Raw genomic sequence first — 15,252 nt, forward strand, 5'->3', positions numbered from 1 at the left:
AACTTAATAACATTACTATAATTAATTTTAAAAGTATTTAAAACACTTAATTATGAAAAAATATTTTTAAATACTTTGGAGGAAACTTTTAATTCAAGTGCCATTTTGGTGAGGTTTAAAAAGGTGGCACTTGGCTTCATTGGGCATTCTTCACTTCGGAGCATTCGTGTTTGAATTCACAACCGAAAATGAAAACATTGGCTGTTCACAGATCTTGGAGGAGGAAAACCATCTTGGACTTCATTTTCAGACTCGGTGACGAAAACCCTCAATTCCATCTAGTGCATCCTCACACGGGTTGCATTGCAGTTGATTTTTGGAGAGTACATGTGAAGTTTCCAGATTGGGCAATTTGATTTGCAAGTAAATTTGTTCATCATTCGAAAGGGTTTCACCACTGTTTTTCAAAGTTGTTGAGTGCTGTCATTTTCATGTCTAAATTGTGAGTGCCATTTTGAAGGAAAGGTCACCACCCATACCATAAGTTGATTTCAGTGTGGCATACACTGTAAATTGTCGGCTGCCATCATTTTGCACATATTTGCCTGTAAGGTGCCATCATCAGTGATTTCAGAATTTCCTATCACTGGTTTTTGAGAGCTGCATCACACCATTATGCAACACAGCATTCCTACACACTACAAGGGGCAATTGCAGTTGTTACAGGAGTTTATACTTTATTGTGCTCTTTGCAGTCTGCAGTATATCAAAGAAGAGTGTCTGACACATTTGGACAAGTGCAGCTGAAAAGGGGAGATTCCAGGAGTGTCATTTGCTGTCCACTGAACCCTATATGTTCCTAAATGACTGCTGCTTTCCTACTCTCAATTCACGAGTGTCATTTGCTGTCCACTGAACCCTATATGTTCCTAACTGACCACTGCTTTCCTACACTCTCATTCGCAACCATACAACAGTAATTCAAGGATTTATTCATCAGCACTGCACCATATGATAGATCAGACTGTAGAAGGCTACAGGAAACGCTGAATGTTGGTCACAGCAGTCATGCACAATCAGAAATTTCATGAATATTTGAAGCTGATCACAACCCCGACAGCACCAGAAATTGGAGGTAAGCATCTATACCAAGGAGCCACATCTTGACTGCAGCTATATCTGATTGCTACCCATCGGCCACTCATCATTTAAGGAAATACAATCCACTTACCACAGCAACCCTCAACAAATGGTCAATACTTACATCGGATCTGCAGTATAATATTCATTGAATTTGATATTAATACTTATGAGATTTGTATGTTCAGCATCTAGGGTTTGTAAATAAACCCTTGTTTTGATGTAATGCAATTCAGATCTAATCAAGGACGTTGTTTGAGAAGTTGTTGAGGGTTTTGGATAACTTGTTTTCAGTTTCCAGTTTACTGTTCTCTTAACTTTGCTTTCAAATACCAGAAAAATATTAAAAATTCATATATTTCCAATAATTCTGGACTGGGACATTACAATCCATTACATCAAATGATGAAGACTTATGTAGAATTAGGGCTTAGGTACAATGTTGTATAACAGACAAGGGTTATAATCATCATGTTATTAACCATCCATCTGATAGCCAGAAAGCAAGATGGCATTGCAAAACCTGTTAAAACTTGTCCCTATCTTAGTATTTTGTATTCCTATACCTCTGATAAAACATTGTCCAGATGGGCAAAGACTACAAAATAAAGTAAGTATCTTCAACATCCAATGAACTCACCCTGTTAAAAAGCCATAAAAATTGTTACTTCTCTTTGTTTTCTTCAAGGGGATGATATTTTCATTCCATTTTTCTGTTTATTTGGTACAGATAGTTGGATAGATCTTATCCCACAAAAATAAACCTTTTGTTTTTTACATTGCAAAATCCTTTTTTAGAGGCTAAATGAGATGCAAATGCCTTGAAAATATTTCCTCCATACTTTCATATTAAGAAACAGCTGAGTCAAGTTTCCCAGGCTGTAAAGAAAACATTTTTAGTTGAGCAACACAGGAAGTGGGTAGTTGAACTACTGGTCTGACTCCGACCTTGCAGCTAAGAATAGAACCAAAATGCTTGGATATCCATACAGTAGTTGCTCACATTTTCTAGCTAGCATAATAGAAAAGCAAACAAATTACAGGGTCTACAGCCTACAGTCTGGAATTACAAGTTGAACATGTGATAAATTATTTCTAACGTGATCTACAAGAAGCATTCCAGGAACACAAAACTATGGAATTACATGACTTAATGATAACAGTCAATATCTCTGACTTTTGGTAGGATATGCAACAAGAAGATGAGATAAGACAGCAAAAAATGTAATAAAAATTCAATTCTTTTATGAGGTAATTTTCTTATAACTGTCTTTAAGACCTTAATAAAAGAAAACTGTTGCAGAAAATTTTAAACCACCCAATCAATTTTCCACTTCAAATCTCAAATTTCAGAAATGCGCTTTGTGTTAAAATTCAATATAAGTATTACATAAAAATACACTGTGTGCAAATTTGATAGATGGTTGCTGGGATCAATGGTTAACTAAGGTTCCATCAACTTCTCATAGAATTTATCCACAGGATGCTCCAGTAAAAATATTTACTAACATTTTTGTCAGTGGACATCATGATTCGATATTTACTAGTATTTTTTTGTCCATCCTATTTGGAAGATATGCATGGTAACAATCTAAATGAGGAATTGAAGCTATGAATAATAAGATGCAAGATTAAGTACCAGGAGTACCGACGCCTATGGTATCACCAAGAGAGATCTCATAACATCCCATAGCATAGAGCTCCTTTGAAACATATGCTACTTTTGATGGAGAGATAGGTCCTTCAACAGGACAACCGACAACACAAGATACATACCTGCCATTATAAAACTGTCAAAGGGTAAGCATCCTTAAATTTTAATAGATTTCTTACTGATAGATTAAGCTATGATTGCACAATACTTTATGTTATGGGTAGTTGCAATAAGTAGTTGAGCTTACAACTTTTAATTACACATCTCTGACAGGCTTGCTAACATTATAAAAATCTCCCTTATTACAAACCTTGAATAAGTACTGATATTCCCTTAGTTTCTCTGTAAAGTTTAAGTTTCGCATTTATGGATATGTATTTATATTTTAAAAAAGAAAACTTTTATCAGTATTTATTATTTTATAGCTTTTTTATGTTTAGATTTATAATGCTTTATATTCTCGTGAAAAGAAATAAATATTTTTAGTTTTTATCAGTGTGAGAGAATATACATATAGTATATACGTTATGTAAAAAGTTAAGGTACATATAACTTTATAGCTCACAGCTTAGCCAACATGCCTACTTGGCATATGGGGTAATGTGTGTGTGTGTGTGTGTGTGCAAGTGTGTATATGTGAGTGCAAACATGCATGAACATGTGCATGTATATGTGTATGTGTGTACATGTGTGTTGCACCTCTTTAGGTTTTGACCTCATAACATAGTTTGTGATCAATGTGGACCTTGCCAATCAAGCTATACTCTCCAAGTAGTGCATATCTTACCTAGAAATAAAAGCAACTAACAGAGCTTCCCAAAGATTATAATAAGCATTAAAGTCAATCTTCTGCACAAAACAAGATATGCATGAACCCTAACAACAAAAAAGTTAATAAGGAGACATTTGCTCACACAACAATAAAGGGGATTATCAAGATAATCCTGGCCATGGCATATGTTGGCTGCACAATCCACTAAATGGATAGAAAATTTAGATTTCAAATGGAAACCTAGATGAGTTTAGAACTGTAATGTCCCCTTCTGGGACTTACTAGAATTCAGTTCCAAAACAAGAATTCTAACTTAAAGTGAGGGTTGTAATATATTAATAAATATAATTTTATCAAACTGAATTCATTTCATTATAACATTTAACTTAAAATTCAAAGAATAGTTCGGAGGAAAGAACTTATCTTGATAACCCTCTCTAATTTTAGGTGTATAATCTTCTACAACCCTCTCATGAAGAAGGTTGATGGCTGATTCAGATTTGACTGTATAAGCCTGCAATAATGGTGGCAAAATAGAAGGCAAACACAATTCGAATATGTCGCTATTTCTGATTTAGGACTGTATTCCTTATGCAACCTATATTTCGCCTTTGGCAATGACTCCTAAAGAGTGTTCCAAATTTGCATGTACTTCTTCTTTAAAACTCTCTACAGAGATCAGACAACATACTTCATGGAACTGTCATAGATTCTGTATTATAATTCTGAAATGATCTCTTTTCTTAAACGGCAGTCCATACACTTATTATGAGCAAAAATGTAGAACTATTATTTCTAGGAAGCATACATCCTTTATAATCTTTTAACTCTGATATAACTCAAAACAAAGGAATTCTATCTTCCATATTTCCATACTCACACCCCTCCCAACCATATCTCCTGATTGTAAGTTCTTTATATACTTTTTATATGTCCATTGAATAAGATCATGTCTTCCCATGACAACGGTTATGACTTTTTATAATTTCCTTTCCTTATGTAAGAGTTTTAATCTCTTAGTAAAATCGAATATACTTAACTAATGATCATATTTTTATTAGCACCGTTTGAAGTAACTTTTCATGGTCCATGGTATTTGACCATTCCACATCTCTTCAAAACAAATATGCATGCCTTCCAGATATCGTTTCATCTACTGAATATAGATTGCTGACTATCGACCCTCCATTCATTACAATAACCTCTGTTGTAGCCAATACGTAATACTGAGGAGTATATCTTAATCGTTCTTGCTTTCTTGATATCCATCTTTCTTTGATTGTCGCTGACTATGTCTCTTTAATAATCAATTAATCGATATAGTTAGAGAATGATGAGTTGTAATTATCGATGATGAACAATATGGCTACTGGTGTTTAGAAGAGGTCACTGTTGTAGATCAATACTCGCTTAATGACTTTGACCACCAATTGTAATCTTTAACGATATGAATCCAGATATATGTTCATAATAATCGACTGATCATATCCAATGTTGTACACTAACCCATGCCCATCTATCCCTTACTGGCTCACTGTTATTTAATCAAGTGAGTATGATATAAAAATTATATATTTATTATTTTAAATATATAAATTGTGTTTAGAATCAAGAATAAGTAAATTATGTTTACAATTTATAATTTATAAAAAATTCTATTTAATATAATATTAATTTGCTTTTATTTGAATATTTTAAGAATATTACTAGTACTAAATATTAATTAAATAATAATATTTTATAAATTCCAAATAATCATTTGTTGGTAATTTATAATAATAATTGCTTCATTTAGGATATATAACAATCAAGGAGGGGACATGACATTCCTCCCTTCCCGAAATTGCTTGTCCTCAAGTAATTGACAATTTCCTCAAACTGAGTCATTTCCTAATAAACACAAGGTATACGTATGTATATAGACACAAAGCATACATTAAGTATACACACAATACATCTAAGGTAATGAGGCATGAAGCCTGAATACATTTAGTACACATGAAGCATGAGGTATTAAGAGTATGTAAGACATGGATGGCATGAAGTAATACATACGAAGTCATTTAAACACATGCAAGGCTTGAAGTATACATGGAAGTCTTGAAGCATAGACAAAAGTAATACTTGTAGCAATATTCACAAATACATGTAAGATATGAAGCGTACACATCACATGGAGGTGCAAAGCATGTATATGAAACACAAACGGAGTAAACATTCTATGTACAAACCCAATACATCAAGCATACGCATGAATACATAAAACATGAGTCATACATACGAATACACATAAGGTGTAAATCCAAAGCTAAGGCAAGAAGCATCTACGTAAAACATGGAGTATACACAAGGTGTGAAGCATATGTGTAACATAAGTGAATACAATTAAGGCATGAAACATACAAGTGAAAAACATGTAACGCATGAATCATATAGTTCATAAGCATGAGTCCACTTAAGTTATGAAGCACATAAAGTAAGAAGCATGCACATAAATTCTCGTAAGTCATGAAGCATATATGTGAGTGTATGTGGTTATGAGAGAGGCACTTATGTAGAACAAGCATACACTAGATAGGAAGCAATCACATGTAAAGCATACATGATACATACACTTACAGAATGCACATTGGGTAATGTTGTGACCATTTCACACATCGCCCCATTAAAATGGGGACCCCCTCCTTTTGCTTTTGTTTTGCCTGTTCTTCTCTCTGCTTTTAGGGTTTTGAGTAAGTGAGTGAGTCATCTGGACTAGGGTTAAGCCTTAGGAGTTTCCTTTTGATATTTTCAAGCCGAAGTCCAGTCAAATTTTGAAAGATTATTAAGCATCCTCACGGAGATCGCAATTTTGAAATAGGATGAGCCTGCCAGGAAGTTAGGAATGTCTCGGGATGGGTCCAGTCAGGATTTTGAGGGCAAATTCAAGTTAGGTCTAAGTGTTAGCATTTTAATGATTAAATTATACATTTTGTCTGGGCAAACTTTAACCAAATTTTTGGAAGCAAGGTAACCAATTCCTGGCCTTGAAGACAACCTAACCCTGCATGATGGAGTGATCTGAAGACCTAAATTTTTGATATTTTGGCTTATAAGGGCAAAATCGCTCCTGTCCCTCTCTCAGGGACCAGGGCGAAAATGATATTTGGTGCATCTTGGTTATTGACTTGTTTTAATTGTTTTGTGCAGGGCCGCCAAGGGATGCAATTGGACGTAAATTGAAGATTTTGAAGATTTTGAAGACTCGAAAATGACAAGTTTTTAGAGTTTAAGACCGAATCGCTCCTGTCCTTCACTGAAGGACCAAGGCGAAATGGCTTACTTAGATCGTTTTGGGCCTCATTTGATCGAACTGAAGCATCAAGGACGCAATGAAGGATGAAATGAGCATAAAGGAGTATCCAGACTTAGTCGTTAGCAATGAAAGGTTGAACTCTTGGCTTAGCAAGACAAAATCGCTCCTGTCCCCCACTCAAGGACCAGAGCGATTTTCTTCAAACACACTTTCCTGGACATTTTTTGGATTTGGGCTCTTGTTCATAGCTTGCAAAATGATGGTATCTTCCCCAACAAAGGAAATTTGAGATGAAAATTGTAAAGATTTGACCTTGAGGACAAAAGGCGCTCCTGTCCCTCACTGATGGACCGGAGCTTGATTTTCAAATTTGCACTGTCCTTGCAGGATCAAGACAATTTTATGATTGGAAGAGATCAAGGAGGGCATGTTTTGTCCATTGAATATAATTTGAGTAGTCGACAAGCAAGGAAATATACCAAGTTGCAAAGGGCGCTCCTGTCCCTCACTGAAGGACCGGAGCTTGAGTTCCTAATTTGCATTGTCCTCACAAAATTTAAGTGATTTTGCGATTTGAGGAGGTCAAGAGAAGTATGTTTTATTCGTTGAATATAACTTGAGTGGCTTACGAAGGAGAAAATCAACCCAAGTTGCAATAGGCGCTCCTGTCCCTCACCCAGGGACCAGAGCGATTTTTAAAGGAAGCTCCTGTCCCTCTCCAAGGGACCAGAGCGATTTTCCCTCAAGACAAGTTTCTGGCCAAGGTAAAGCGCGTTTCAAGTTTGACATGAATGAAGGAAGGCGTGATCAATCCATTGAAGATAATTTCGGAAAGATAGCAAAACGTAAGTGAGCTAAAAATTGCCTAGGCGCTCCTGTCCCTCTCCCAGGGACCAGGGCGAAAAACATATCATCAAGTCTTTCCCTCCAAATTTAGATGAATCCAGGCCAAGGCACAAGATGGCAATGATTTTTGGAATGCTTCAAGGAAGAACAAAGTTGCAAAGACCACAAAAACTTGATGAAATTGGTTAAAGGCGCTCCTGTCCCTCACCAAGGGACCAGAGCGAAATCTTCAAGTATGCCTAATTTTGGAGTACCACTTTCGTTTCAAAGACTCAAGATGGAAGGCGAAGTGATATTCTACGTTTAGTAAGTGATTTAAAGATGACACGATCAAGGGTTTGTACCAAGAACTAAAAGGCGCTCTTGTCCTTCACTTAAGGACCAAGGTGATTTTCATAAAAACAACCATTCCCTTCCAAAACCACGTCAAGGCAAGGTTATGCAAAGTCAAAAATGTTTTTCGAAGGACGATGAACAAGGAATTAACCTCAAGAATCGACAATTTTAAGCCCAAAAGCAAAAAATCGCTCCTGTCCTTCACTGGAGGACCAGGGCGAAAATCTTAAGAGGGTCAATTTTGCCTTGAAGAAAACGAGTTAGGCATACGTGGGACGAACAAAAATGATCATTGCCTACCTCACAACATGAATTGGCAATTTGGAAAATGAAGTCCAAGGACAAAAAGTAAGATCGCTCCTGTCCCTCACCAAGGGACCAGGGCGAAAAATGTTTTAAAACAAGCTCCTTCCAAAGGTCGCACAAATTAAACTCAAGGTTCCCAATAATGATATTTTTGGACGTCCAGGAAGAGGCTTTGGACGTGAAAATCGAGAAACACAAGGCTAAAAATGCATGAGCGCTCCTGTCCCTCTCCAAGGGACCAGAGCGATGTTGTTGATATCCCTTATTCTTCCCATACTTAGGCGCCAATATTTTTCAAATTGCATTAAATGCTAAATTTGCTAAAACTTTGAAATATTTTAATTAAATTGGCATTTAATAAGAACGCATGGGCATTTAATAATTAATTTAAGCCTTTAAAAAATCGAAATTTTTTATTGCAAAGGCATTTAAATTAATTATTATTAAATTAAATAAAGAAGAGAGCGCTTGGGGTATTATTTTAATGTTTTTTTTTTTTTTTTTTTTTGCAAGGTTGGCCTCCTCTTTTATTAAATTTTATTTATTTTTTTGGCCCATTTTCCAAGTCGGCCTATTGGGAATTGCAAGGATGAGCGCCTATATAAGAGAGGTATTTTGAAGCATGTTAATCCATCATTCAATCATTTGTTCAAATGCGATTTTGAAGAAGTGATAAAGGAGTGAAATCTCATCCAAGAAGGAGTGCGAAGTTTGATTTTAGAGGAGCGAATTTCGTTGGAGGCTAGATGTGGAGCGAAATTTCCTCAAGGCGTTGAAGGCTAGAAGTGGTAAAGTTAATGCTTGCGAAGTCTAGAGGAAGACCATTTTGTTGAAGAAAGCACATTTTGAAGACTTCGATCCACATTTTGCCTAGCGAACTTGCTTCATTTTGCATTATTTCTTAGATTTAGTTCTCAAGTGGAGGTATGGCGAGACTTCCTTGGTTAATGTCAAAATTTTGAATTTTGAATTTCCAATGGCGTAGTTATATTTAGGAAATGATAATTCAAAGATTTATCATGAAGTTTCCTAAATATTTAAATTGCAAAATATATTGCTCATTATGAAATGTTGTGTAGGTGTCAGGATGGCGACCCCAAAGGCAAGAGCATCCACCAGTCGTCCAGCCCTCATGAAGGAAGATCAAAGGAATGAAGAAATGGAGACCAAGATCGTGTCAAAATGGAGTAACATTGGAGATACCAACCTAAGAAACTTCAGTGTGAAGAAGTTTCGAGAGGTCCCTTATATTGGAAAGCCATCACCTGTCGCGAGGAGAATAATTGAAAGTGGCATTATCAAGGCGGTCAGCTTCCCTCCAGCAATCCAGTGCCATGAGCTGATGATCGAGTGTGCCCGCCATTACGACCCACAGTCAAGATCGATCGTGTCCAAGGAAGGAAACACTTTGGCTTATCTTTCAGAGGAGGCTATCAGTGAAGCTCTTCATCTACCAGAACATAAAGATATGATTTACAAAAGCTTGGAAGGAGCTAGATCCATGTACGAAGATGATCCAGATACTTGCTTGAGCATCATCAACAAGAATTGGTTACTCAAAAGTCGTCCTCGCCTGAGCAAGATTCCCAACACACCACATAGGATCGACTTCCAGGAGGAGTACAGAGATTTGATAACCTTACTCAATCGAGTTACAGGAGCTCCTCAGGCCTTCTACTTCGAGAAGTGGATGTTCTTCTTCATCCAAGTGATAGTTCAAGGAAAAGGAACAATTCATTGCGCTAGAATCATTAGCCATTGCTTGGACGCGCAGTTGAGAAGACTGAAGGCTACTAAATCCTTCCACATGAGCTCGTACATCATGTATGCCTTGATCAGGAGTTTTGAATATGCAGGACTACCTCACAGAGGAGTGATTGGAAGAGGACCTGGAGAAGTCAGAGTTTGTGACTCTTATGTTCATTTGCATCATCCCCCTGGAAGTAATTACAAGTTAGTCAATGATACCTTCACAATGAACATCACCAGGGCACTGCAAGGCGGGATTCACAATCGGCTATCTCAAGAGGCACAAGAGCTTGTAAAGAGGTATGGTGCTTGGTTTATCCAATTCCAGAAGTTTACATATATTAGAGTTCATGGGTGTCCTTCACCTCCATATATGTTGCCAAGATATCCGACAGACAGAATAGTGTTACTTGAGGTGACTAGGCAATTGGCAGCTTATGCGAAGGCATTCAGACATAGGCATGGAAATGGAATTCCTGTACCTATCATACTAGGAAATTCAATAGAGGTATGTCCTAATGCTCCAGCTTTAGATGATGCAGAAAGAGAATTGGCCTTATATTCATTTTCATTCTTTTCATTAAGGGAGAATTTTGATCCTTATGGGTATATAGAGGAGACAGTTGGTAGAAAGTACAAGCATGAATGTCAGGTAGAGGACTTTTGGATGAATCTCTCAGATGATTTAGAAGTGAAAAGAAAGATGCATTCCAGATTGCCTTTAGATTTTATCAAGAAATGCAAAGTTTACAGAGTGGCCGATCAAGCTCAGGACAGTGGCAGGCACCTCCAGTCATCCTATGATAGAGAGGACAAGGCAGTGAAGATAGATTGGAACAAACTTGAGGTTGTGGACTTAAAAACTTTGATGGCTCCAGTTTTGTCCTGTACTCGCAGATGGGTTGATGTGCAACATCAAAAGTTAAGAGAGCAGAATATATCAATGACTTTTACTTTGGAGGAAAGGTCGGCAGAAGGAGGAACAAGCGCAAGTGAAGGTCATACTCATCCTAGAAGCACAAGCGAAGGCAATCCTCACCCCAGAAGCGTAAGTGAAGGCAATCCTCATCCTAGAGGTGCAAAGAGGAAAGAAAGACCTGAGAAAAGAGAATCTTCCAAGAAGAAGCAAGAGGCCAATCGAGATCGCTCATCCGCCACATCTTCTCGACAAGAGAAAAGGACACTTGAAGTAGAAGAATCTATGGTATCAATGGTTCAGAATGATAAACATGAAGAAGGACAGTCATCTCAACGTTCATCAAGTCAATCTCCCCAGGTCAATGAGCTACATGAAGACAAGAATGATGATGAAGCGACAGCTCCTCTCCGGAAAGAAGAGCCATTACCTAAAGAAATACAAGTTAGGGAGACAAGGTCCGCCATTCCAGATTGGTTGAAGGAGAGACTAACAGGAGTGATTGTGATCGAAGACGAAGATAATGTGATTGATTTAGATAGCCTTGTTGGAAATTCTCAGGGAGTAACAGAAAAGAAGAAGGCCACCAAAATGTCCAAGATGATCAGAGATGAGACAGGGTCCAGGAAGTTACAGATAGCTACACCAGCAGTGGACAAGTACGAAGGTGAAATCCTTGCAGAAGAATATGATGTAGAAACCGTTGAGCTTGGTCCACTCACCACCGAGCAGGCAATGGATGAGGCAACTGATTCATTTGAAGCACTTAAAGATAAACTTAAGGAAGAAATGGAAAAGAATAGAAAACTTGAGAGAGAGAGAGGTGCTTGGAGAGGCTACTTTAGCCACCTCAGTCAGCCTTTGGGACGTCAAGATCCAGCAGTATCTCCTGTGCAAGCACTTCCCCTAGAATCAGTTGGTGAGGCAAAGAGAGTTAAGAGCTTGGTCCAGCTTATGAGCTCTTGGATTGACAAATCCCATACAGTTGCCGTTGAGTTTGCAATAAGAATGATGCAGACCATCCATCGGGCTATCCAGGTCCTTGAGATCATCCACAACTTAATGATAACAGTAGCCACCTTTGCTCATACTAAAGATGTTATCATTCCTGTTCTTCAAGTAATCAGGCAAACACCAAGGAAGACCTTAGCACAAGAAAAGATAATGGATGAAGGAGCTCATAATTTACTCCAGTGGTCTACTTTACTCCAGATGAAGGAAGTTCTTTTCGAGGACACCAGCGCCAAATGCAATCAAGTGGAGGAGGTCATCCATCCAATCCAGGACAAGGTGTTTGGGGTGTTATGTACTATTGTTAGCAGAAGGATCAAAGTTGAGACAGATGTGGATCTTCAAGAGTTGGAAGAAAGGGTCAAGGTCATCTTTTGCAAAGATGAGAATGTTATTACAGATGAGCAAAGAGATCAAGTGTTTGCTACTATGCTCCTGATTGAGAAAATCAAGGAACTCGAACCTCAATGGGATGCAGCTCTTCTCAAGGCCTTTGATCAGATTATTCACTTAGAGGAACGAATGAGGAATCTTCCCGAGATTCCTATTGCTGAGATTGAAGGAATCGTGTCCAGTATCATTGCATATGCTAAAAAGGAGAATTGGAAAGGGAATAAGGTTCTAGAAGAGAGGTTGTTATAGATGACATGGCACCTTAATTGTCATTGGTCTATGTTTCCTAGATTTTTGTGCCAAATTAAATATTTGGCTATGCATTTAATATTGTTCAATAAAAAGGGAACTTTTGTAATAAAACCCTAATTAGGGTTTAGGTGTCAGAATCTCAGCCGTTGATCTTCTTTTGATCTGGGCCGTTCATTGTAATTGAGGATGCTATATATACCCTCACTCATCTTCATTTTGTAATAGTGAGCAATAAGAAATAGTTAGAAGATTAGAGCTTTTGGAGAGAAGAAAGTTATTTTGTAGCAAGATTGAGTTTTGAAGAAAGAATTTCAAGCAATTGTTGTCTATTTTAGCTTTGGGATCAATAAAATATTGAAGTTATGGTGTTTTATTGCAATTCTTGTGGCTATCTTCATGGTTGTTTGTTTTCTTGAATCATTCTCAGTCGAAGTAGTATTTAAGTTTGAAGGACTAAGTGTTGGGCTTGATCTTTGGTGAGATTCACGTTCCAAACCACTAGCTTCTTACTAATTGTAGGAACGCCTTGTGTGGTCAACTGGAGAGACTTGAATTACTTAAAACTTCAATCGTCATTGAGCTTTGGATATGTGCCTTCGTGGTAGTGTCTATGATCCTTGATGAATTGAAAAATCATTTGTTACCTTAGAAGATCGCATCAATTTCAGTTGGGTTGTTATTTCATGGCAATATTGAAATTGGTAGAATCTTACCAAGTCTAGCCTACATTGGGTCATTCTTAGGATTAGATTAGAATTTATCCCTTGCAAACCCTACCTTTTGATCTTTTGAGAACTTATTAGTTTAGGGAAATCTTGTTCCTACAGCTCGGAGGACGTAAGGCCCCTTGATGAAACAGCATTCACAACGACCACTAGTGCTTATCCACACGTAGAGACCCTACATAAAAGAACATTGGAGTCACCCTGATTGATCCTTTTTTGCGACATCTTCAGCAATCAGAGGCTTTATTCAAGAGAGGATAAGGTACCCTTGGGTATTTTATTCTGTGTATGATTGTGTACAAAATACACGTCAACAGGTAAGCATTCTGAAAACACATCAGTCCTAAAGTAACTATGTTTAAGATATGAAGCATTTGAGAAAGGCATATAAAATGCACATGGAATAACACATTGAAAACATATCAATCATGATGCGAAGCATATTCAAGACAAAAAGCATATGTTAGGAAGGTGTGTGTGACACGGTCATGCTGAAAATGTGACAAACATGGAGCAATCACATAATTATACATACAATACAAGTATACATGTACGTGTATAAAACATACAATGGAGCAAACATATTGAAGAGACAGTAAACACATAAATATCCACAAATTATGAAGTGTATATACATTTAAGAGAAACATACGTAAGGCAAGTGAATACACTTAATGCATGAAGCAATTCACTTAAATCAAAGAAACGGGACTCGGACTCGGCTCGGACTCGGCAAGGCCAACTCGGACTCGGACTCGGGACTCGGCGTCAAACTCGGCTCCAGACTCGGCTGGACTCGGGATAGTGAAAAACTCAAGAAATTTAGAGATTTTTAAATATTTAAAACCTATTTTAGACACCCTTTATTGAATACACCTTAAAGACACAATAACATCATCAAACTCGGCTCATTTGATTACATACACAAGTATACATCAATCACATAAGCATAAACGCAAATTGTAGCTGAAGAAAATAACAAACATAGATATATAAATATTGTCAAATGTATACAATATTACAAAACTCATGGAATAAAAAATCCATGTCATCATATGATCATCCTCAAATGTTCCATACAAATACCAAAGGTAAATACAACTACAAGTCTATGGCTCAGAGGAGCCTGCACGCTCCGGCCCCAGCCCCCTGCGAAGGCGTCTAAGGTAGGTCCTAGATGATTCGACTGCCATAGCCGCTCCCCGTGACACCATGCCATGCTCACCAACATCAGGAACATCCGTGTCACTATCTGCCTCTGAATCTCCTATCTGTGCTCGTGCTCTCCGCTCCTCCTCTGCCATGGCTACAGTCTCAACCTCTATATCTACCTGGTCGATCCAATCAATGTCAGACTCGGAGGTTAAATTTTCTCTACTTCTATCGACGCAGTTTCCCCCATATTTTTCGACGGGGGTTTGGGGGCAGCGCCCCTTGCGCGCTCCCTGTCGCGATACAAGGCGAGGTCGAGGGGCAGCGCCCCGCGAGGCCAAAAAAACTTATTACAAGTCTGAATTAGGGTTTCTTTGAGAGTCTTCCTTAGGGCCTGGTTTTGCTCTTGTTGCTAATTGGGTCTTGCTTGGTGAGTGAGTATCATTCTTGAAGGTCCAAGCTAGGTCAAGTTGGTGAGTGATAAAGTCTGGAATGTCATCCTGATCTTCAAATGCCCTGAAATTCGGCTAAGTCTGGAATGTCCTGATCCTGAAATTTGACTAAGTCTGGAAAACTGAAGAATCCTCCAAAAACTAAATTTTGCAATATAACTCCTGGAGGCCCGAAACCACTCTCAAACATCCTGATAGTATATATGGAATATAACTTAAAGTATAAGATTATACTTAAATGTTATATTCCATAAAATAATCCTGACGGAGAGACCAAAATGTCAAATTTCGCCCTTCCAAAAAAACTTATTAC

General features: G+C 37.8%; 1 protein-coding gene across 2 annotated transcripts in view; it reads right to left on the reverse strand.

The window, feature by feature from the left end:
• The window catches only part of LOC131061586 (uncharacterized), a 111,475-nt gene that overhangs the window by 1,256 nt on the left and 94,967 nt on the right, over positions 1–15,252 (reverse strand). For both annotated transcript variants that reach the window (XM_057995348.2, XM_057995349.2), the window contains exon 8: positions 2,720–2,856. In XM_057995348.2, coding sequence (XP_057851331.2) covers positions 2,720–2,856 — 137 coding nt within the window. The remainder of the gene's footprint in view (positions 1–2,719; positions 2,857–15,252) is intronic.

The sequence above is a fragment of the Cryptomeria japonica genome, chromosome 3 (assembly GCF_030272615.1).
Source record: "Cryptomeria japonica chromosome 3, Sugi_1.0, whole genome shotgun sequence".
Taxonomy (NCBI): Eukaryota; Viridiplantae; Streptophyta; class Pinopsida; order Cupressales; family Cupressaceae; genus Cryptomeria; species Cryptomeria japonica.